Source organism: Hemicordylus capensis, chromosome 5 (genome assembly GCF_027244095.1).
Source record: "Hemicordylus capensis ecotype Gifberg chromosome 5, rHemCap1.1.pri, whole genome shotgun sequence".
In the NCBI taxonomy this organism is placed as follows: Eukaryota; Metazoa; Chordata; class Lepidosauria; order Squamata; family Cordylidae; genus Hemicordylus; species Hemicordylus capensis.
The window spans coordinates 115,137,685-115,162,235 of NC_069661.1; the positions used below are offsets into that span (position 1 = coordinate 115,137,685).

The 24,551-nt window shown below is 43.6% G+C and overlaps 1 protein-coding gene across 9 annotated transcripts in view; it reads left to right on the top strand.

Annotated features, from left to right (window-relative positions):
• Positions 1 to 102: 102 nt before the first annotated feature.
• The window catches only part of LOC128326181 (uncharacterized), a 61,335-nt gene continuing 36,886 nt past the window's right edge, over positions 103 to 24,551 (top strand). For 5 of the 9 annotated variants that reach the window (XM_053252550.1, XM_053252551.1, XM_053252543.1 and 2 more), the window contains exon 1: positions 7,488 to 7,649. In XM_053252550.1, coding sequence (XP_053108525.1) covers positions 7,595 to 7,649 — 55 coding nt within the window. In that variant the 5' untranslated portion in view covers positions 7,488 to 7,594. Of the gene's footprint in view, positions 246 to 7,487; positions 7,650 to 8,903; positions 9,249 to 9,299; positions 9,528 to 24,551 lie in introns of those variants that run through there. The other 4 variants (XR_008307878.1, XM_053252546.1, XM_053252548.1 and 1 more) reach the window with 3 other exon arrangements.

Consider the following 24,551-nt stretch of genomic DNA (forward strand, 5'->3'; position numbering starts at 1 on the left):
CCAGTGGCTGTTGCTGGTATCTACCTTATGTTGCTTTTTTAGATGTCTTTTTAAAAATTGTGATCCCTTTGGGGACAGGGAGCAGTTCTATTTATTTATTCCTATCTATATGAATCACTCTGGGAACTTAGGTTGAAAAGCGGTATACAAATATTTCTCATATTCATATTTTCAGAGCTGGGTTGATGGCAAGCAAAAGCACTACTGCACCGGGTAGTGGGAGCAGCCATGGAAGAGGAGGCAAGGTGGGATTTCTGGATTTTTTCATAGAGTTGGGCTGGCTGGAGTGCTGTTGGTAGCTCTGACATGCTGTCAGCTGCAGCAGAAGTCAGTTACTAGGGTGATGGCTCTAAATCTGTGCTCTCTCATATGTGCTACCTGAAGCAGATTGCTTCATTCTACTGCATGTTGGGGCTGGCCCTGCCAGTTGGACTGGACCAAGATTTCATCTGGTTCATAATCCTACAACAGTAATCAACTAGATCAGGCCTGCTCAACTTGGGCCCTCCAGCTCTTTTTGGACTACAACTCCCAGAATCCCCAGCCACAGGGGCCAACAGCCAGGGATTGTGGGAGTTGTAGGCCAACATCTGTAGGAGGGCTGAAGTTGAGCAGCCCTGAACTAGATGATCCAGGGTAGCCCACAAGCAGAAGGTGTGCCGGTAGTAGACTTTCCTCTGTCTCCCTCCCAGCTACTTCTGATCAAAAGTTTCATTTCTCTATCATGGTTAATAGCAGGGGCAGAGCTATAATTGTGTTCACTGGTTCTAAGAACCCACGTGCAGCTGCCATAGGGCTGCCTTGGAGATGCAGTGGTAGAGGGTTGGATTGGGTCTAGAGAGATGCAAGTTCAAATCCTCATTCAGTCACCAAGATCATTGGGAGTCACGATTTTTCAGCCCTGCCCAGTATACCCATTTGGGCTATAGAGCATGTGCTTTGCAAGAGAGGAGAGGAGAGCTGGTCTTGTGGTAGCAAGCATGACTTGTCCCCATTGCTAAGCAGGGTCTGCCCTGGTTGCATATGAATGGGAGACTTGATGTGTGAGCACTGCAAGATATTCCCCTTAGGGGATGAAGCCGCTCTGGGAAGAGCAGAAGGTTTCAGGTTCCCTCCCTGGCTTCTCCAAGATAGGGCTGAGAGAGATTCCTGCCTGCAACCTAGGAGAAGCCGTTGCCAGTCTGTGAAGACAATACTGAGCTAGATAGACCAATGGTCTGACTCAGTATATGGTATGTTCCTAAGCTGCCAATAGGGTTCTGAGCAAAATACAAAGGGTTGGTAATTACCCTTTAAGCCCTACATGGCTTAGAAGCAGGCCTTATTTATGGTCGCTCCTGGGCTGTGGAATGTACTCCCTATAGACATTCGTGGCCTAACATTTTTACCAGCCTTTAAAAGAGTCCTCAAGACACACATTTTTTAGCCAGGCATGATCTGCTAAAGTTCTGTGTGTGGCATATGTAGAATGCAGTTACCCAGGTTCCCTCTGGCTACTCTGTGGCTGTGGTTAGAAGTAGTCTCCATTGTGTTTTATATATGTGCAAGTAGTGGTATGTAGAAGGCTTAGACCGGCCCACAGGGCAACAGGGCATATTCCCGGTGCGCCCCACTTGTGTGGCGCCCCTGCACCCCAACTCCCAGCCTTAATTACCTATTCTGCTCAAAAATCGGTGCCCTCCCCACATACATTCCACCGCCCTTTCAGTGCCCCCAGTCCAGCCTTGGTATGTAGTGCCTTCATGTTTGTGTTTAGTTTTAATAAAGAGATGCTGTTTTAAGAATCCCTCTCTCTGGCTGATGCTAACCAAGAATAATACAACATGCAGCTCTACAGTCTGCATGAATACTCACTTGGAACCCACTAAATAAAAGAATATTACAGTGTATGTTGCTGTTAAAGGCACAAGAGCAGGCCCAATAAATGCAACCCTAAATTGTGTGTTTAGGGATGGGGGATGCTTGCTTACTACAGAGGAAATTCTTGTTTTACTTTTTTTTTTTTTTCCAAATCTAGGAGACCTACCCCTGTATTAAAGAGTACAAGTGAGCCATTTTTGGAAGGGTGGTATAGAAATCGAATAAATAAATAAAAGTGCTCTTCAAAGGGGAAAAAGTTCAAGAAATGTTTGGGGCATTCTTAAAAACTTGCTTTCGTAAACAAAATCCATATTACAAAGTTCTACTTTTTAAATAATACAATAATGGGCAAAAAACCTTTGCAGTTTCAAAGCTTTCTTATATTGCTCTTAGCAAATGCCAGTGGCTCACCTGGCCTTTTGGTTCTACGACTATGAATATTTATATACCACTCTTCAACTAAAGTTCAACCAAATGGTTTACACAGAAAAATAAATAATATATAAATAAGATGGTCCTCTGTCCCCAAATGGCTCACAATCTAAAAAGAAACATAAGGGAACATATTTCCTTAACCAGCAACAGTCATTGGAGGGATGCTGTGCTGAGGGTGGATAGGGCCAGTTACTCTCCCCCTGCTAAATATAAGAGAATCACTACTTTAAAAGGTGTCTCTTTGCTCAGTTTGCAGTTCTGCAGCTGCTGCTGTGCTTTTGTCTGTTGATACCGCATCTTAATTTTTATTTGCTAGATGTTTTATTCTTTTAATAGTATGCCACTTTGGTCTCACTGTAGAAAAATCATGGAAGTAAAAATAAATAAAAATTAATAACCCCTTTGAGATCCTCCTAGACTCCAGTGCTTCTGTATTCTTTCAGCAAGCCATAACTTCTTAATGGTGATCTACAACATGATGAACTTGGAAGCACTGAAACATAATGCATAGACTCAATCTGGTATGTAATTTATATAGTTTTGGTGTAACCTTCCATTTCACTCCCTTATTTCAAACAATCCTTCACTTCCCAGATGTGTGCCGCCTAGCACAGCCTAACTTTCCATTTCTTCAATATAATATATTGCTGTTAAAGACAACAAACTGGCTTAAGCTGAAAAACAAATCTAGATATATTATGTTTTGTACACTTCAAACTTAACAGCAGCCAAACCTACAATGCCAAAATGGGTTCTTCAGGGAAGTAGAAACTCATTTTTGTTCTAATGCAAGTGACCTATGAGAAGGAATAACACATCTGACTCTGGGCCAGTCACTTCTCTCTCAGCCTAACCTAATTCACAGGGTTGTTGTGAAAGAGAAGCTCAAGTATGTAGTACACCGCTCTGGGCTCCTTGGAGCGGGAGATAAATGTAAAATAATAATAATAATCTTCAAGTGTCCTTAGTCAGGTGCATGGTAATATCTAACCATATGGGGGTGTGTGCATCATGTGTGAACAGAATGGAAGCATATGCAAAGTGAACCTCACACTTCCTTCTACCAAGTTTCCTGCCTTGTACGGAGCATGTGAGTGGCAGAAAGAAGAGTTACTACTCTTCAGGCTGTTGGGTCCCTATCCTACTCTGCCAATTGATTATTCCAGTACCAATAGTGCCCCTCCCACCACCCTGTAGGATAGCTGCCAACCTGTTAATGAAGCACATGGTGTGACAGAATGTGATAGATAAATAAATGTGATAAATAAATAAATGGTGGGCCAGCTGATGTGGCTATTCCTCTGCCAGACCACCACCTTTTTATTTATTTATTTATTTAGTGCATTTTTATACCTCCCTAACCAAAGGTCTCAAACCTATGGCAGCTGCCTCAACACATCTCATCCATGGGTTGGTCCTGTTAAAAGAATAAAACAAAACAGACTTGCAAATAAGTTAACAAATGTTCTAGTCCAGAAAAATTCTCACTAGTCTGCACATAAATGAATTGATCATTTGCAGACTAAAAGGAAAGAGGGTGGGAGGGAGAAACTTCTGAAAAGCTTTCCTATCTGGTTGCCTATAGGCAATTCTCCCTTGCCATAGGTGATCAGGCATGTGCATACTTATGAATATGAAATAAAAGACACCTTTTATTTCATCATGACGTTGGTAGATGCACTGTAGGGTTTGTTATCACTGATGTTATAGATGCTAGCTAGTAAGTGCCCATAACAGTTGCTTGTCCACACTCACACTTTTACCACTGATCACTGTTTCAGAGATCAAACAAGAATACTTCTAACCAATATCATTTGTACCAAAGGTATGTGATGAAAGCACATAAATGGGTATTCTCAGTGATTGCTTCATCACTGTAAAACTGCCACCCCTGCAGAAGTGATAGATCCTTAACATCTGGAAATTAGAGATTAGTCATCAAGAAATAATTGATAAAGGGCGCAATCCACCAGGAAGTGCTCTTGCACAAGCCCCACAGGAGAATGTCCCAGTGGAGTGGGCCCCAAACAAATGCTTCCACCCCAGCATCTATCTTCTATATATATAAAACACTAAGGTGGTCTGTGACAAATGGTGTGTGGCTAGCTCTGCCCACACAATCCTTTACCAATCAGAGATAACACAGCAGGAACGCCATGGTGATTGGGCAATGGGAATGCCATATGCAGATAGGGAAGAGGAGCCTGTGATGGTTTAGGTAAGTTGGAATGCAGCCGTTATTGGTGGGAAGATTGTAGAGGAGAAAAGAATCTATATATAATATATAGAGCAAGCGGCAGAGGGGTGGGTGAATGAGCAGGGAGCGAGTGAGCAACAGGGGGGGTGAGTGAGCAAGCAGGTGGCAAGGAGGGGGGCAAGTGAGTGGGCAAGGGGTGGGGAGGGGGCAAGTGGGCAGGTGGCGATGGGGAGTGGGCGAGTGAGCAGGCAAGTGGCAGGGAGGGGGGAGGGTGCGGGTGAGCAGTGGTGAGGGGACAAGAAAGTGGGCGAGCAGCAGGGAGGAGGTGGGGCAGGGGGCAAGTGGTGGGGAGGGGACGAGGGAGCGGGGAGGGGCGGGCAAGCAGCGGGGAGGAGCAAGGGAGTGAACAAGGGTCAGTGAGGGGACGAGGGAGTGAGCAAACAGTGATGGGGGCAAGTGAGCGAGCAGTGGGGAATGGATGGCTGACACTGAGCAATAAAGCAGGGGCTGTGGCACGGGGCAAGGAGAGCAACAAAGTCCTAGCACACAGATGCTCTGTGAGGGTTCAGCTAGTTGTATCAGTATTTTTCAATAACACTTGTATTCCATTCAATAAAAAACACGGTAATGTAGGGTATTGAAAAATAGAGCAGGTGACATGACATCAATGTGTATGTTCTCCTATCAGACTTGAATGTGTAAGATGTTAGGTGCAAAGTTCAGCATAAATGGGGCAGGGATCTGCATAAGGTCAGTCCAAGTGCAGAACAGTTTGTTTTGAAAATACAATCCCTTGCCATCTGCACAGTGTTCACTTGAAAGAAAGTTTGAAATACACTTCTCAAAAGTGCTCTTAGGTACCAATGGTACTTGGTACTGTAAAATTTGATCCCAAAGCAGTTATTGAGATGCAATACAGAAAAGGTAAATTTTCTCCATATCGGCTGATACTACTCAAGAATTAGAAAATATTTGAAGAAAATAATAATTAGTACAGAGGTTATAAAATCCTCATTATCTTAGTTAGCAATCTTAAAGGACAGCAGTTCAAAATACCTATTTTCTTATTCTTTTTACTAACTGCTTTTGAATTGTCTGTAGCTTCTTAATGTTATATATTTGAATATCACTTTTGAGTATGATTTTAATAGAGTGGTTTGGAAATGCAAGACATCATGACATAGGGTATAAGCAAGGAAGAAAACTGAATACAGCTTAAATTAATCTAGCAGAGGAAAGAAGAGTGCTCTGTTCCATGATGAACCAGAGAATGAAGAGAAGTAGTCCAGAAAGCTGGGTAATGGAGTAGCATAAACAAGTGACAAAACTGGGAAGGCTCAGGTGGTTTTTATATTGAATGTGATGTCCTTAATACAGCAAAACAGAGGCCTAATAAAGATTTTCAAAGCTTCATAAGAATCTGACAGTGGAACAAATAAAAATAGCTCAGTGATTCACAGTTATGGCATTTTTGAAAAAGGGAAAGATGGTAGTGGAACATACATTATTCTTGTTGTGTGTACTGGCCTCCATGGTTCTCCCACATACTTTACTTTCTCATTAAAATAACTTGTACTTCTCTGTTCATTTTTCAGAGAATCAAAAGTTTCAGAACATATCCTGTTTCTGGTTTCATAACTAGTAGAGCTCAAAGGAGAGTCAACATTAGCTTTCAAGCGATTGTGTTTTCTAGTAGCACGTTGAAGTGGATGGGAGAGCAGAACATTGCTGCCTTTCCAATATGGAAAGAAATTCTAAGAAATGCCACTATTCTAACTAAAACTCTTGATTTCCCTTTTAAATGTTTTGATGGTTTCACCATAGAAAGAACCTTCACATTTATTTTGAAATCCAATGACAGCCTGGGGATATAAGGAACTCCACTGAAAAAAAATCTGCTTGTCTTATTTCCCTTAATATCCTTTAAATGTTTTGCCTGAGGAGAAAATGCAAAATTACCTTCAAATTTTGCTTGAGGTGAAACCTTGGTGGTGTTGATGGTGCTGACAGGCAAAATGCCATTCAGTTTTGGAAGAATGACAGCAGTCTTGGAATCGAAGTGCTTATTTTGTGAAGCCCTTAGAGGACTTGGGGCCATCTCATGAAAGGATGGGAGACAAAATCAAAGTTAGCTGGCAATGAAGAAAATATTATTCAGCTGGAGAGTTGCTTTATAAAAATCGAGTCAGGTACTTAAAAGGGGACAAGATCGCAGAATTTAAAGAAGCACAAGAGAACTCATTCCAAAAGTAAACAACATAGTTAAATTCCTAGGAAATATTAAGCAACTGTGTTATTTTTAATCCTGCAACACAGCTGTAGACCTTCGGAGTTCAGAAAAGAGTTTTCCTGGCTATTGGTTTCCTTTTCAGTGGAGATGTTTTCAAGTAGAACTAGAGATGTGCTGTTGACTGAAGTGCACTTGTGAAAAAGGACCAACATAGAGTCTTGGGAAGAAGAGATATATAATAAAATTTTAATAAATAAATAAATTAAATAAGTAAATAAATTTTGTGAGGCGGTTCCATCAGTAAATGTTGCTTCATACTCAAGATCTAAGGGTTGCTTCACAAAATACAGGTGTAATAGGTGTATGTGAGTGTAAGGTAATTACATATTATAATAAAAATATTTATATACCACTTTTCAACAAAACAGTTTATAAACTGGCTGGTGTAACAAAGCAGATTTTTAAAAAACTTTCATCAGAGAGTTCACAATGTGAAAAGAAACACATAGCAGACATTGGCAACAGCCACTGTGCTAGGCTGAATAGAAAAGGATGCTCTCCCCCTGCTAAATGTAAGGGAACTAGCACTTTTTAAAGTGACTGCTTTTGGATGTAACATGGACTCGCGGGTCCAATAGACCCATGGTTTTGCACACACACCCCACACACACCCTCTGCTATCCCGTCCATATTTGGACAAAACAGAGAGTTCCCTCTCTGTAGTCTCGTTGACTGCAGAGAGGAGGGAGAACTGGCTGCCAGGGCTTCCTTCTTGACTGAAGAACAGAACCAGAAGCCAGAGCAAGGGAGGAGCTTCTTCCCTCAACTCTGGTTGCAGAAGGGGGAAACTGCGCAGCCAGCGTTTGGACATAATGCTGGCACCGCAGAACCAGAGGGCCAAGCAGTGGACCTTAATACAAACTGCAGGTACAAAATACAATTCAGGGAGGGAAACCACAGGTCCATTTTTAAATGAAACTGTGGTTGCCTACACTGGGACGTGCAGTTTCCAAAACCGGAGGTGAAGGGATGTCTGGTTTCATGTTACAGGTGAATGCAGCCTGTGCCTCTTTGCCCAGTTAGCAGAGGTTAGATTTGTGTGTACACCATTGCATGAAACTACCAAGAGTACCGTTTCAGATTTTAGGGGAACATCATGATATTTCAGGGTAGGACGAGGTTTAGTAAGTTTCAATAGCCATTTCATGGATACAGTCAATGTTAAATTGCAAAAAGCAATAATGTCAAGTATTGGGTTGTGCTTCAACTGGAGTACCTGTCATGGCTTCCTCCATTGAATTGGGGAGATTGTAATTTGGTGGGAATACAGAGCATTCTTTTAGAGACCCCTGATTCCCCTGCTAACCCTGTTTACCCGATCGTGAGACGCCACGGCGCAGCTCCGCACTGCTGAGACCCCCGGGAGGCTAAAACAAGCCTCCCAGCTTCAGGCCGTCTCCCTAGGATGCCCTGTGCGCATTCGTGTGGGGCATCCTGGGACTTCTGGGGGCCAGGCGGCCCCCAATCCTCGCCGCCCCTACCAGCTCCATGACAGAGTCGGTAATCATGTGGGTGGCCGATCCTGCTCAGGAGCTAAACCTGAGGGGCAACGACCCAGGTTCTTTGAACCCGGTCGCCCAATAGTGGTTGCACCCCTGTCAGCAAACCTGTTACTCTGGTTTAGTGTGATGTCTGAATGTGTGCATTTGTGGCTTTTCAACTAAGCCACAGGGTCCAGTTTATTCCCCAAACTGGAATTTGGACCTGGGATTACTCCTCAGTTTCACCGCTCTAAACCTCTGTTAGAAGGGGCTGTTGTGTTGTTTGCATGCATCCACTGCTATAACTTTGGTTACGGGTCCAACCGGCGGCTGCGACCTGTGAGAGGCCAATTCAAAGCAAAACCAACAGCAGTTACACTCTAGGGATTACCCAGCAATCCAGGGTATGTTCCCTAACTGAATGCCATGCCCCTCCCCACACACTTCCTTCTTCCTCTTCCTGCCAACAGGCCCTGCAGGGCCTGCTGCTCTTTTAATTAAAGGGCCAGCAGCACTACCAGGGGAGCATTGCTTGAAGTCTGTAATCATAGCCAGTAATCACACCCCCTCTGAGCTCCTGGCCAATTGTGGGCGATTTCCTGGATGCCCATAGCCTGGCAACAGCATGGTTATACAAGTGGGCAGAACCAAGCTTGGAGGACCATTAAAAGGGAGGGAAAACTCGAACCTGCCTTTAGAGTTTCCCAAACCTGGGATGGAGGATTGTCTGTGATGCGACCCCCAGTTTAGAAGTTTAACTGCAAACTGCAGTTCTAAGCCTGTTCCTGCTATGTCTGAATGTGAACATAGTGTCTCTGTGCCTCCCTGCCTCCTCATCTACTTAATCAGAGGGCCCTTCCATTTTGGTACCCAGTACATCTTTGGAAGGCAAGCTGCATTCAAAATCAAGATTGTTAAGGAAGAGTAAAGAGTTGCATTCTGATGCCCAAGAATCCTGGGGAGTGTTTCATCCAGATGCACTAAGGTGGAGCACAACATTGTGATAGTTGAATTGCTGAAATAAATAGAAGGCATATGAATAGAATGTAATGCATGTACAAGAAGGTATAGAGAGTTGGGTGCAGCTAGCAATATTTAATTCACCCAAAGCAGCAAACATTTTGATTTACTCAAAGCTGAGTGGCCAGTGTCCTGACTACGTGTTTCCCTTCTCCTGTGATTCAGCCTATGTGGTCTCCTAGCAGATCTGTAGCAAAGTTTTAGTTGGAATGTTTTTGCAGCATGCATCAATTTCCTGTTGAAGGTAAGTGCCTAATCTTCTCAGTGGGTAGCAGAATCACATGCCCAAGTATATGTGCTTTGCTTCATCAGTACTGTAGCTTCAGAGTGCTTGATAGTAGCATAATGCCACTGGTGCTATTGTGTTCCAGCCTGATGTGTAAAGCCAAACCTAAAAGCATGATTAGCCTGCCTGCCAAGCTGTGCTGTTTTTAGAGTAGCAAAGGGTGTTCCATCTGACACTTCCTTGATCACTTCCATTTCCCCCCATAAGGAAGACTTGTATCATTTCCCTGCAAAATGATCATTATCATTTTTCACCAGTGGACTTTCCATCCACTTTCTGTGCCTAAAAGGAGTGTCTTTATTTTGTCTTGCATTTATCTGTCAGGCAAAGCCAGCTTTCTTTTAAACAGTCCCAGACTGGCAAGATGTGCAGATTTCTAATCTGTATATAAAAGCAAAAACCCTTTTATTCTCATATGCTCTTTTTGTGCCATTTATTAGCAAAGATTGCCTTATCTGTTCAGAGCATGGTGTGAGTGAGCTTTGCTTTGTCCTCAATTAGGTTTATTTTGTGACAAACTATTATTTCAAACCAAATGAAATCTAGTGTATAAAAAAACATTCTTTTAAACATTAGTTCATTAAGGCAGGCCTGCAAAGCGGTGGCAGACCAAGCTGTAGGCAGCCTCCTGGCTTTGTATTATGGCCTGCCAGAGTTTGAAAACCCCTTTGTTTGTGCAGTCCCAAGCAGGCAGGAAAAACAGGCGGCTTTCTGAGACCTGGTAGGCTGCTGGAAATGTGATCAGTTTGCTTGGTGGCTCATGAGTTGGACAGGCCTGTATTAAGAATGTTGACAGGCAATATTTATTTACATCCTGTAAGCATTTGTCAGAAAGATGCCAGAACACGGGTTGGCATAGTCAGATGGGGCAAAGCTGAAGCCAAGTAGACTGGGAAGGGTTCTGCGAGAGCTAGGTCAGAGCCAACGAAAGAATCAGAAAGCAGGTTTAGCCACAGCCAAGATGCTGTAAATGGGAGCAGCTGAGCAGTCTGCCAGCAGCTGCTTCTTTTTCTGGGAGCTACAGTTAGGCAGATTTCAAAGGAATTGGGCAAAAGGGTGATTTTAAACAATTTTTTGATGTCTGGCATGCAGATTTGGGGCAGAAAAGGGGTTTCGAGGGCAGAAGAGTGGGTCATGTGGTAGTGCCCCAATGGGTGCCTGCTACCACCCACATTTCAAATACATTGGTGTAAGGGGTGATTTTTAATTTTCTTTTGAAGATGGTGTTTCTTTAACCTTTTGCTCCAGAGGGAATAATGGGGAATTCAGCAGCCCCATAACTCCACTTGGGGGACACCAGAGTGGCCCAGAGTGGGTTGTGGTGTAATGCACATAGGGTGCCAACCACCCACAAAACCACAAGCCCCTAAGCCACTGGGTTTTGTTGTTTTCAATGTCTGAGGTGTCCTGAGAGTAGATTCTCTGGTAGGAAATGAGATTGGAGTCTTTCTAAGTTCATTCATCATCTTGCACCAAAGCAGATTATGAATGAACAAAGATAAGCAGTGATGGTGGATTCCCCTATCACTGCTCATCTTTGTTCGATCATTCATGCTCATATGTGGCTGACCAGCAAATGTGAAGTATCCCATAGCAAACATCCTTTTCTTCTATTCATCATCATAATTTGTATCATAATTTTTTCTAATATTCTTCATCCTGTGGCCATAAGTATTAGGCCTGTGCAAAGGAGCCCTGTTTTGCTTCAGGGACCACTTTGATTTTGAACAGGGGAGCTTCCAACAGACCACTTATTCTATTTGGCCTGCTTGAGCCCCACTGAGGGGGTCCACTTAGCTTCAGGTTGAATGCTTTGGCCACCACGCCTCAACCCTCATTCTTAAAACTACGTAGCAGGACTTCTACCAGATGGCACTTTGCTTCAGGCCAAAGGAGATTGAAGTGTGACAAATCTGAATAGATCCCCCCAAGCTTCGCACAGCCTTAATACTCAGGATGAAGCCCCAGCGAACTTAATGGGCCTGACTTCTGAATAAAGATGCAAAGGACTGGGTTGTATGGCTGTTACTCACCCAGTCACCTAGAGCCATTTCCTTGTGCTTTTCCACCTTGTTCAGTATGCATATTAAAAACAATTTTGTGCACTGCTGACTGAAAGAAGTTCCAACTCTCATCTATGCTCAAGGGCATAAGTTTCTAAGTCCACCTCCCTAATTAGCTTCCTGTACATTTCAACATTTGCCTTTTAAATATCAACTATCTTAGCAGCAATTCCAGCTTCAGCTGCCCTTCAGATCATATCAGCTTGGTTTCAGTTCTGCTCACTTGAACCATGGTGATTCTGAGCAATGACTGGCAATCGTGTTTAACTCGAACAAGCAGTACGTAGCATTAAACAGGCCTCTGGGCACCAGACGTTTCCCAGTTTGCACTGTGGGAAGCAGTGCTCTGATGCAGGCTTTTTGGTGCCAACACAGAACACTGCCATTGATTCTGGTTTGGGCAAACTATATTTAGTGTAACCATTAGCTTTGGCCAATTTGGACATCGTGGTGAACAATGGTGGAGAGGAGAGCTGGTCTTGTGGTAGCAAGCATGACTTATCCCCTTAGCTAAGCAGGGTCTGCCCTGGTTGCATATGAATGGGAGACTAGAACTGTGAGCACTGTAAGATATTCCCCTTAGAGGATGGAGCCGCTCTGGGAAGAGCAGGTTTCAAGTTCCCTCCCTGACAGCATCTCCAAGATAGGGCTAAGAGAGATTTCTGCCTGCAACCTTGGAGAAGCCGCTGCCGCTGTGTTCCCATCACAGTTAAAAGGCTGGTGAGAGGGCTTTCCCCAGGGACTCTGATTCAGGGAGTGGCAAAGAGATTTAAGCGGGCAGTGTGTGAGCAGCTTTTTGTGGGTCCATGGGCAACTTGAGCAAGGGGATCCCTTGAAATGTTTTTGGAAGGTAAAGCTAATGAATGTGGAAAGGTACAGGATAGGCAAGCCAGAGTCCTCAGGAACATGCTTTTATTTGGCATAGGAGCCTCACAGACCACATACACACACACACTGCCTCCAACTTGGTGGCCCTACCTAAGTGAGCACATCTCAATATCTTATGTACCACCAAAAAGTACTCAAGGCTGCACTCTCACATCAGAGGGTCTGGCTTAGTTGAAGGTAGAAAACACTGCCTCAGACCTGGTCACATGTAGTGAAAACAAAGGCAAATGTGGTGGTTCTTGATGGGCCCTACGTCAGGGCCCCAATAAATGCCTGGCCCAATAAATGCCTGATTTCCAGCACTGCCGCGATTAATTAATTTATTGTTAGATTTCTATAACGTCTTTAATAAATTATCCCAAGATTATTTACAAAAGTTAATGCAATAAAATTCAACTATATAATAATATAATAAAAGCAGTACATACAATAAAAATGATTCACAGAAAGGTCAAAAGGCCGGTTCTTGGATATCTTTTGGGTTGCTACTTTGCAACATGAATGATGCAAACTATCTGTACTGGTTAGCTGGTGACGTTGCTCTGTCTCCTGCTCAATTTTGCCCCACTACTCACTGGCCTCCCTGTCTGCTGTGAGGACATATTCTGCTTAATTCAGCAGAGAGGGGAGGAAGGTGAGTGAACGGACTAAGAAGGAATCTTGCAGGTCCAGCAGTGGCAACCTCTAGGGGTGTGCAAACAGGTTAAAAACCAAACCGGTTCAATGTCGAACGAGTTTGGTTTGAGGGTTCGGGGTCGACCCCCCCAGTTTGGCTCGACCACGAACCGAAATTTAGGGGTTCGATGAGCAATCTTTTTTTAAAAAATTATTTTATTTCTTATTTTAAACTTACCCCCTCTGGGGGCTTCTCCAAGGGGGCGGGGGAGGATCTGCAGAGGTTCCCCTTCCCCCCGCTGGCCTCCTGGGGAGTTTAAACTTGCTCAGTTCAGGCGTCTTCAACCCTTTCCGGGCCTATTCCCTGGCATGGCAGCCATTTTGGAGGCTGCTGCGCCTGCGCAGTAAGACCCTGCGTGGCCTGGGTCATGATGGCTCTTTTGTAATAGTTATGGCTTCTATTTTAATACGTCATAGTATAACTTCTTGTGGCAATTTTATTAATGCTGATCAATTAGCTCCTTCATAACACCCCCCCCACCATTTTTTGAAAGCAAAGGCACGTGTGTGCTTTTGGCATGCATATTTTACATATGCCCATTCAATTGTCGAAAAGGCCCACAATAGTCACCCAGTGTGTCAAACCACGGATCTGGCCAGCGATAGGAGTGTGCTTCAGGAATAACTGCATGTCATGTGAAACATCTAGATGTGGTCAGGCAGTAGATGGCTTCTCTGGCTTTATGTGTTAACTGAGCAAACAAGTAGGAAAGACTGATTGAGATTGGGGGGAAATACAGGGCATAACCTACCAGGCACACTGCAAGACTTCTCTGCAAAGGCTAAATAATGCAGACACTGCTTTCCTATTTTAGGGACATTGCTTAAGAAGGTGCTATATATCATAAACATCGTGGTTTCTCTGCATTGGGTCTTCAGTCCAAAGAATGGGAGTACAAGCTATTAAACCAGCTCAGAGGAGAGCTGGTCTTGTGGTAGCAAGCATGACTTGTCCCCTTAGCTAAGCAGGGTCTGCCCTGGTTGCATCTGAACGGGAGTCTTGATGTGTGAGCACTGCAAGATATTCCCCTCAGGGGATGAAGCCGCTCTGGGAAGAGCAGAAGGTTTCAAGTTCCCTCCCTGGCATCTCCAAGATAGGGCTGAGAGAGATTCCTGCCTGCAACCTCGGAGAAGCCACTACCAGTCTGTGAAGGCAATACTGAGCTAGATAGACCAATGGTCTGACTCAGTATATGGCAGCTTCTTATGTTCCTATGTAAACCTTTTTGATTGGTTAATTTTTACAAGGACCAGCCCCACAAACTCCTCTGAGTGATCATGTTAAAAATGCATCCACTGCATTAAATTATTACCAGAAATATTTGGACTCAGTACAAAAAAAGTGCATAAAATCATTCATACTCTGAAATTGAATGTCAGACTCTAGAGGAACAAACTGCTTGAAACATATCCCTCCTTTCAGAATTGTAAGTTCAAATATCCTAAAGCAGATATTAACTCTAACTCTGTTATCTGATAATATGCTTAGTAATAGCCTTCGTGATTAATTTCCTTTAGAATGATCAAAGCTAATCTACCCTTTCCCCCTCTTTTGCCATTTCAAGCGATTTCTCATATTTTACTTGAGTATCTTTATAGCCCATTTTTAAGGTCATTGAATTTAATTTTCTTCTGCTTTAGAATATGTCATCCAAGGTTAGTGAATGGGCAAATCTGGTTAATTTCTCAAAGGAAGCTTCTGTAAATCTTGAGGCCCCTTTTAAAAAATCCATATACAGTTGGGACTCTTAGTCCCTACCCAAAATGTGTGTGTGTGTGACTGCCCCTCTCTCCTGTATGTTCAAAGTTATTTGCAACCCAAGGTCAGCATAACATAACATAAACAAAACATCTCATAACATAGAAAGATACAATTGGAAAAAAAGAAATATGTAAATATATAGATAAACATCCACGAATAAATCATCAGTAGAATTTTAAAATTAATCAAAGAAAAACTCGCTGCCTGCAATAGAACAGAATTTGGCCACCTTAAAGGTGACATCTAAAGTTCTATCCTCAAGAAGATAGGAAACATAAAAATCTCCTGAGCAACCTGGGAAGGGTGTCAGAAGAGGAGTCAATAAGGAACATCTTAAATATCTATATAATGGACAGCGCAACAAAACATGTTGGATGGATTCTACTTCCCCCATACCACATGGGCATAATCTATCCTCCCTAGGAATCCCCAGAAACCTCCCCAAGAGCACCGCTGAAGGTAACATATCATGTCTTGCTCTGAAAAAGGCCCTCTGGTAGCACGTCATGTTCAAGGCATTCAAATAAGCAGCAGGGCCCCAACTAGAACTGCTCAAACCCAGCTTCCTTTTAGTACAATCAGGGATTCGGGAGAGTTCTTGTTGGATTTCAAAGTCCAAGAGTCTTTGTTTTAGGATCTGCCTAGCCTGATCGTGACATAACAGGACCAGGTAGTCCAGAGACTTAACAGGACCAGGAGGCAAAATGATCTCACGTCCTTTAGAATAGAAAAATCTCCAGATAGCCAGAGAGCTTCTCCATGCTGTATGAATATGATCTTGAAGTACTGATTTATATATTGGCTGACATGCCCCACAGCGTAACACAAGCGGTGCAGGGTTCTAAATCATTAGCATTGCTGCTCATGAGGGCAGTACTCATGTGTGATCACACATTGCATGCTACTTCCATTGGGAATAATTGAAGTGGCGGGAAATGTGCAATCGCACAAGAGTCAGCCATACTGATATGGTTGTCTTGCACAGCAGTGTCACAGAGTGATTTTGAGTTTGGCAGCCTGCAGTGCCTGTGTGATGCTGCAGGATATGTCAGCCATTGTTTACATCTTGCTCTGCCTGTAAGGTTTGGAGAAGCTTACCGTTACAATTCACAATTGTACATTTAAAAAATGAACAAACTAGAAACACTGCCACAAGGGCCAGCTCTAGGATCGAAGGGGCCCTTGCCAAATCACCCTCCATGGTCCCCCCCTTCTGCTTGGGGTTGAGACAGTCACTCTGCCACTGCCACACAAAGGCCATGGGCTCAGAGCTAGCCCCAGGGATTCACAGTGAGTCCTTTCCAGCAGCAAAGCTATGATCACTCCGGATGCTAGCCCTGCCTTCCCCCTCAGCTGTCTTTCAAGTTGCATGTAATTATTCCTCAAAATGCTATAGATCTGGCCATTGCTGGTTCTACATTCTGATAAGTGACCAACAGAAAAGACTAAAAGGGTGGATGCATGCCAAATGCATAAATCCAATTGCTTAAATAAAAGGGATCTATCTGTCATTATTGGTCCTTTGCTGATAACATTGATACTGCTGTTGTAAGACTAAGTTATACAGAAGAAAACTGTCCTAACACATGTTCTTAAAACTCATGCTTTCTTCGAGGCAGGGGGCAACATAGCTTTAATGTATTCAAGAATGAGCCTTTGGGCTTTTTCAAACCGCCCCCCCCCCCAATTCCCCAATGGAATATGAAATGGCATCCTGGATCAAAAGTGAAAGTGCCTGCCAGCCAAGATGCAATGGTGATATTGCCAAATAGTAAATGGCATCTTTGGGCAATTCATCATCAAGATCAAGCAGTAGGAAGAGGCTTTAAATAGGGCTTATATAGCAGGAGTGCACAACATCTGACTCACCTGCCATACTGTATATTGGAGCCTGCCAGGTGTTTGATACACATGCCTTTTTTTTTTTTGCAGTCCCAAACAGCAATTCAGGTGATTTATCCAGTCCCTTGTTGACTGCAGTTCATGACTGGTAGACTGCATTCAGCTTGCAGAATGACTTATAATAGGGGTTTTCAATTAGGCATACTTTGAAGTCTTGTAGGGGGTAACAGAGCCATCCCACCTCCTGGATTCACTTGCATGCTACACTGTTACTTCTTCTCCAGTAGGGGAGGGAGGAGCAGTGTCAGGCAGCATCCCTCCCTCCTCTTATTCACGTAGCTGACTGGTTATGTGTTCAAGCTCAGTCCATCCCTCCCTTAGCCTGACTGACAGGTCTGACAGCTAGGAAATGCTGGCTGATGCTGAACATCAGCATTGTCCTTGCTGCTGAGACTGTCAGTCAGGCTGAAAGAGAGGTGGGCTGAGCCTGAGCACCTAGTCAGCCAGTCATGTGGAGAGGAGGATGGAAAGCTGGTCTTGTGGTAGCAAGCATGAATTGTTCCCTGTGCTAAGCTGGGTCCATCCTGGTTTGCATTTGAATGGGAATTCAAATAACCTTAGGGGATGGGGCCACTTTGGGAAGAACATCTGCATGCTTGCATGCAGAAGGTTCCAGGTTCCCTCCCTGGCATCTCCAGATATTGCTGAGAGTAAGCTTGGAGAAGGCTCCTGTCTGTAACCTTGGAGAAGCCACTGCCAGTCCATGTAGATGGACCTGACTTGGTAGAAGGCAGCTTCCTATGTTCTTAGGTGGTGTCAGGTCAGGGGTATGCTGTAGGGGTTTTCACAGAACCGGGAAACCTGGTTTGTTTCTAATTGAACCGGTTTCAAATCGAACTGGGCCCGGTTTGGTTCTGTGCATCTCGAGCCGGGCCCCAGTTCGGTTTGAGATCGAACAGGTTTGGGCCTGGCTCAAAGGTTTTTTAAATTAAAATTAACCTAAGGCTGGCCTGGTGGCCTCCAGGGGGTGCTGCCACAGCTGGGGGTGTGTGTCTCCAAAGTCTCCCCTTCCCCCACCGGTCTCCCTCCAGTCTTCTTTGGGCTGGTTGTCAGCCCTCTCCTGGCTCGCAGCAGCCATTTTGAAGGCCACTGCACATGTGCACTGGCTATTTGCGTGCCCGAGTCATTTTTTAAACTTATAGAATCCCTGAGCAGGCCCAGGTGGTTCGGCTCAAAGTTGAACCTAACCAGGGCCTGTTTGGCTCTAGGGCAAGCCATCGAACAGGCCTGGTTGGATGGCGAATTGGCTTGACCTCAAGCCAGTTCTCACATCCCTAGTATGCTGTGGAGCCCTGGTCATGACACTCCAGAGGACAGGAGGAGAAAGAAAGCCACAATGGATTAGAGTTTTTTGTTTTGTTGTTGCTTAATTCTGGGGTAGATTCATTTAGCTTGTAATTTATTTCCCATCTCCTATTTGCTATGGACTGTGACCAGGTGAAAACAGTAGCCAAACAGGATAATGTACACTGAGCGCCAGGCTGACCAACCTCCCTGTCCTCAGAAAGGCACAGATACTCCGTTTCCCCTGCCACATACCTGTCACAGCTGGAAATCCCCAGTCACAGAAGGGCTTTTACCCTTGCCTGTTTTGATGCCCTTCCCTCCTCTGTATTGGAAGGCAAATGCAGAAAGATCCCAACTGCAGAGAGACTTTGTCTCTGTGACACTGGGGAGGTAGTAACTACAGAACATGTACTCCTCTTTTGCCCCTTTTACAGAGACATCCGGGCCAAGCTTATATTTCCGCTACTTTGCAAGTATCCTGGCCGCCCAAACCATGTCTACACCCGGTTGCTGCTTTCGGATGAAGACTCAGCCTTCACATTTAACACAAAGTTCTGCGTGGCAGTGTGTAGGATCTGCCAGGTCGTGGCTACCAGGCCATTCCCTTGCATCAGCCCAGCATAGTTTTGAACTGCTCACTTTTTTAGTGTTCCTATTTAGATGCCTTATTTGATATACTCCGTTTTAGCCACTGCTTTTTTGCATTTTATATATTTCACATTTTATATATTCATAATTTTCTAAATACAGCTGTTTAATAATCTTACAGCTACCCTCTTTTCTAAGGGTAGCAGCTCTATAGTATTATAATACAGTTTTATAGTATTAGAGCAGTAACTTTAAAATAGTAGTTTTATGGTTCCATAATTTGCTTTTATTATTATGAATCATGCTCTACTATTCTGTCTTAGGTTGGTCTTGGACCATAATAAAGATGACTGATTGACATTTCCCATCAACTGGCAAGATTTACTTCTGGGGGTCACAGTTCTTGGCTGTTATATGGGGTACCTAAAGCTGAAGCTTTGAGATAGGAGAGGCATACTTTTTTAAAAGACAGGGTACATTCAAGGCCTTAAATACCAGTAGCATCACCTTAACACCAAACCATTGCAATTAACTGAGTGAATGATGGGTGACTTACTGCTTGGAGAGCAGCAGATAAAACTAACTGCTGGTCATCTCAGGCCCTGCTCATGGCCCTGCCACTAACAGAGATCCAACTGGCGGGGACTAGAGACAGGTTGTGGCCCCCCGGCTTTGGAACGCCCTCCCTGAAGAGCTTCGCCATGCTCCTTCTCTCAGTGTTTTTAAGAAACAACTAAAAACACATCTTTTAAAAGATGCTTTTTAATGTTTCACCTGTTGTGTATATCTGGTAGGTTCTTTAGTTTTTAGTTTTTATAATTCTTAGTTTTTAGCTTTAAGATTTTAATTTGGAGTTTTAACAGCTAATTCTGATTCTGGTTTTAGCTTGGATTTTTAATTTGTTCAATTTGGTTAATTTTATTAGTCCAATTTTATATTGTAACTGTTTTATAAATGTTGTGAGCCGCCCCAAGCAGTAATGTACTGGAGGGGCGGGGGGGAAATGTTTTAAAGAAATAAATAACCTATAGGGCTGGCTGTCCCATCTGAAGTGCATCATGAAAGTTAGTACATTTTGTGTGTGCTGTACATGTAAGAAATAACCTGCAACAGTGATTGTTTCATTTTTAGAAAAATACATCTTCTCTGTATCTTTCATGTATCTGGAACATCTTTCAATCCTCATTATACAAACTGTCCTGAATAAAAGCTATCTACTGAAGAAAGTAGGGGAGGGACTCTGAATCAATATTATTGATATTTCATACTGAAACTGTAGCCAAAGGTTTTAATAAGATTTAAAATAGGTTTGGTGAAGTTACTGTTAAAAGGATGACCTGGATGGTGGTTACACAGAACAGACATTTCATCTACAGATAGCACAGAAATGAGGACATCCGCATAAGAGTCACACTGTGGGGGGCGGGGTGGTGGTGGATCCAGGTGAAAGGATTATTAAAATGAAATATGGCCAGCATTAAAGTACTGATTTGTACGCTACCTTTGCTGCAATTTAAGTTGCACGTACAGAATTGGCTGGTGTCAAAAAGTGAAATCCACACTTTATGCTCAGTCCTGAACAAGGGACACTAGGTTGATAAGAGAGAAAGACAATCTCTACACAAAACCTCTTAATTGACAAGTAAAGATTGGAAGTGTGTCCACTTTGCCCCACCCTCTTGTTGTGCCCAGACTCCATGTGTCCAAGGCAGCCAGCATCTGCAAGGGGCATGTGCATGCACCCAAATCATGTAAGCTCTGAATATGCTATCTGTGCCCTCCATTTTTTTTGCAGGGTACAGAGCATACATGTGATGCCTAGGTACTCTGAGGTATACATGTGTAAGTCTTCCATCTCAAATTTGTACAGGTTTTGGCATAATCCTAATTCCTCCCCCATGTTGGTCATTGGCATAGGGGTTGCATGTAGCATCATATATATATGTTCCTCTCTGGAGATACATGCAATACCATTCGATGTTGGTTGAGCTGTACTAGCCAGCATAAGTAAGATTTTTACCAGTGACTGTCCACCTACTTGCTCCTGAAGTAAGCACAAGCAAGTGTGGATGTGCTGCAATAGCACAATAAATGGGAGTATCCCCGTTGGACTGATCCAAGGTCCATCCATCCTAGCATTCTAGGATGGATGCCGATACCTCCAAGCACATAAAAAGTGGTATATCAAGGTGATAACCATTACCTGTTATTTGTCCTCAACATTGGGCCCTAAGAGGTATACTGACTCTGGAACTGGGCTGTTCTGTCATTGGCCATATCTATTTCCCACTTACTTCTCTAATACTTTCAAAAAGCCATCTATACCAGTAGCCATCCCACATACTGGTAGTGTATTCCATAAGAACTGTGTATGAAGCACTTTCTTCGGTCTGCTCTGCAGCAGATAGTCCTGAGTTCTCATATTATTTCATTGGTTTATTTTCGAAGGTATATGCACAAGACTTTCGAAGGTATAAGGCACAAGACTCTCCTAGCAGCTAACAAATCATTAAATAAAATTAAAAGACAAAAATACAATTATAATCACAAGCATGCAGAAGAACAATAAAAATAAGTCAGCAAGCTCTTTAAAATATTATGAAAGGGAGAAAAATGTGTCTCTCCCCACACTATTCATAATTTTATAAACCTCTGTTATATTTCCTCCTGGGTCCCTATCCTCTCCAGCTTCCCAGATAATTGCGAAGGGAGTTGGTGTAAGCATCAGCAGATCCTTCCACCCCCACCCCACTCTTAAAGGATAGGAGGAACTGGAACCATTGCTACATCTGTTTTCCCACCCTCCAGTCCCCATCAGTCAATGGGAGGTGGAAGGAGAAGCCATGCAAGGCCCTTGGTCAAGAGACTTAGGAGGCATCTCCCCCCCCGCCCAAACTGGCCGATGGGAGCATTCTTAAGAGACCCCTGAGAAATGCTTCCATTGGCCATTGGGGTGTCAGGCAAAGGCATGTCTGTCAGCTGATTTGCACCACTGCTGCCACTGGTTACTGGCAGTTTCTACCTATTGCAGAGAGCAGCAAAAAAAGAATCTCCTGGAATTTTTCCACACCCGGCTTTTAGCCTGCATCTCCTCCGAAATGGAAGGGGTGCGTTCACATTTTGGCCATATTTACCCTGAAATCCCTGCGAGCTATTAGAGAGCACTTTGCACATAATTTGGGTTTTTCACTGCACATTAGAATATAGCCCAATTTATATCTGAGGTTAAAAAAAATCCACTTTTTGCATTTTTTTTTTTTAGCAGCTTCGAACTCGCAGAAAAGTCTTGCAGTAAATGGGTAGTAAAGCCTGCTGTCTGGGAAAGCTCCTGGTTGCTCGGGTTTATAAAGAAAGCTGGCCTGGAGTTTTGTAGAGGACATCTGACCTTCTCTGGGCTATTATCATTAGGAGGATTCCTTGCTGGTATAGCTTGCCTTTTTCACAAGCTGAATCCTGCCTTGACATCCCTCGGGTCCCAGGATCCATCGAGTGCTTGACAAGTAGCCACAGTTCATAATCTAGTAGAAGGGGGTGGGGAAGGCAAAAAAAGAAAATAAATTCTTCACACCTCTGATACTGGTACCTGGTATTCAATAGATTATTATTATTATTATTATTTTACATTTTATATTCCGCTCTTCCTCCAAGGAGCCCAGAGCGGTGTACGACATACTTAGGTTTCTCCTCACAACAACCCTGTGACGTAGGTTAGGCTGAGAGAGAAGTGACTGGCCCAGAGTCACCCAGCTAGTATCATGGCTGAATGGGGATTTGAACTCGGGTCTCCCCGGTCCTACTCCAGCACTCTAACCACTAAGTAAGGTTCCCCCTGTTAACGGAGCAAAGTGGCACCTTTTAAAAATGGTGATTATCTTTATTTAGCAGGGGGGAGAGCAATTGGCCTTATTCAGACCCAGCACAGCATCCCTCCAGTGGCTGTTGCTGGTATCTATCTCATATTTCTTTTTTAGATTGTGGGCCCTTTGGGGACAGGGAGCCATTTTATTTATTTATATCTATGTAAACTGCTTTGGGAACTTTTGTTGAAAAGCAGTATATAAATATTTGTTGTATTCATATTTACAGTAGTTTGAATCACATGGATAGTTAGATAAGTTAGAATACTCATGTATATGAAGCAACATTTAAAGGCAATATTGAACTGTGGAATTGCTCTTTAATTTTTTATCTTAAAAATTAATTGCTTCTCATTTTATTCAAGATAAGAATGAAATAAAAGAGAGCATCCAATTTTACACCCCATTACATTTCTGAATGCTTGTTGCATTGTGAAATGATGAATAGGGACTGAAGAATGGCACATTAGCAAGGTATGTAATCATGAGAACCTGTTGCTCTATAGTTCATATAGAGTGGCTTTAAATGTTCATCATGGGGGAATGGGAATAATCCATAAATGAGTTCCCCATTCCTGTTCTTCCACTTTTGTATGATGCCCAAAGCAGGGACTTGCATATATTTCCTACATTCCTAGGTCTTAAGTTCTGATCAGAAGATGCAGGGTTTTAATTTCAGAGAGTAAATCACAGGCTGAGGGACTAAAATTAAGTGTGCAGGTGTGTGTGTGTGTGTGTGTTGTGGGGTGCAGGCTATTTTCCACTTAGCTTGAAATGGTTAACTACTAGCCCCACCCCCAGTTCATCATACTCCCACCCCTAATCTCTTTATCTTCCAGCCTCTTCCTCCTGAGCCACAGCTAGACTTGGCCTCCTGCCTAGCCAGGGGACATCCTCTGCCAAAAAATGTGGCCATTGGGATGATCACAGCTGGTATCCAGAGGCGTTTGGGATCTAGCAAGATATCCAAATTGACCTCTCTTCAAAGACAGCCTCACCCAGACTCTAGCATCCTGCCTGGTGGGGTCCTTACCTCCTGTGATTGCCAGTTAAGCACTGATGCCAAGGTTAGCAACGCTGAGGCTCCAGTAGGTAGGATCAGTAGTCCTCCACTACAAACTACCTCAAACACCTGTTGGAAGAGTAAGGCTCTAGCACACGGAGGTAGTGGTGAATGCCTTCTTTTCTTGGCCTGATATGCCAAGATGTCTAAAGCACTCAAATTCTGAGACAGCATGTCAATTAAAGTGAAAATTTAAAATTCCATTCACATTTTGAAGCAAAGTTTGGAAGTTCAGTACATAATACTTATAGGTCCAGGAACCTTTCATTCTCTCTCCTATGGTCACTGGGAGGGCATGGAGGAGAGCAGAAAAAGAGAATGAAGGTTTTTTATAAGGCCCATGCCTACTACATGACCTACCATGGCCTATGTCTATTCTTCTTGGCTGGTCTGGCTGATCCCCTGTATTTCCCTTCTTTGGGCCAGACTACATCTCGCCCCCCCCCCCCCCGCCGGCATCCGTTCACTTCACTTCAGGACCTAGTGTGGACTTGACACTTCAGAATTTTGCACAGCCAAGTCAATTTAGAACTAATTCCTTCAGCGGAAGAAGTGAAAGTAGAATTCTTATCTTAATTATTCAGACATATTTTCATAGGGGGGGGAGCAGACACCACTTGACAGCTACCTCGCTTTTTCCCCATTGCTGAAATAATAAATTGGACATCAGAATAAGGCAGCAACCCTAAGCTTGCTGACTTGAAAGTTAACTCCATCAAAATCAATATGAGTTATCTCAGAGAGGAAATGTGTTTAGAGTGGGAGTATTTGTTGGAGATGGAGTTCCAGTGCATCAACCTTTTGCACCAACTATCCTAATGACCACTAGGGGCATTGGGAGTAGAGATAGTGGACTGGGTCTCACAATCAGTGAGACCCGGTTCCTAGTTGTGAGCG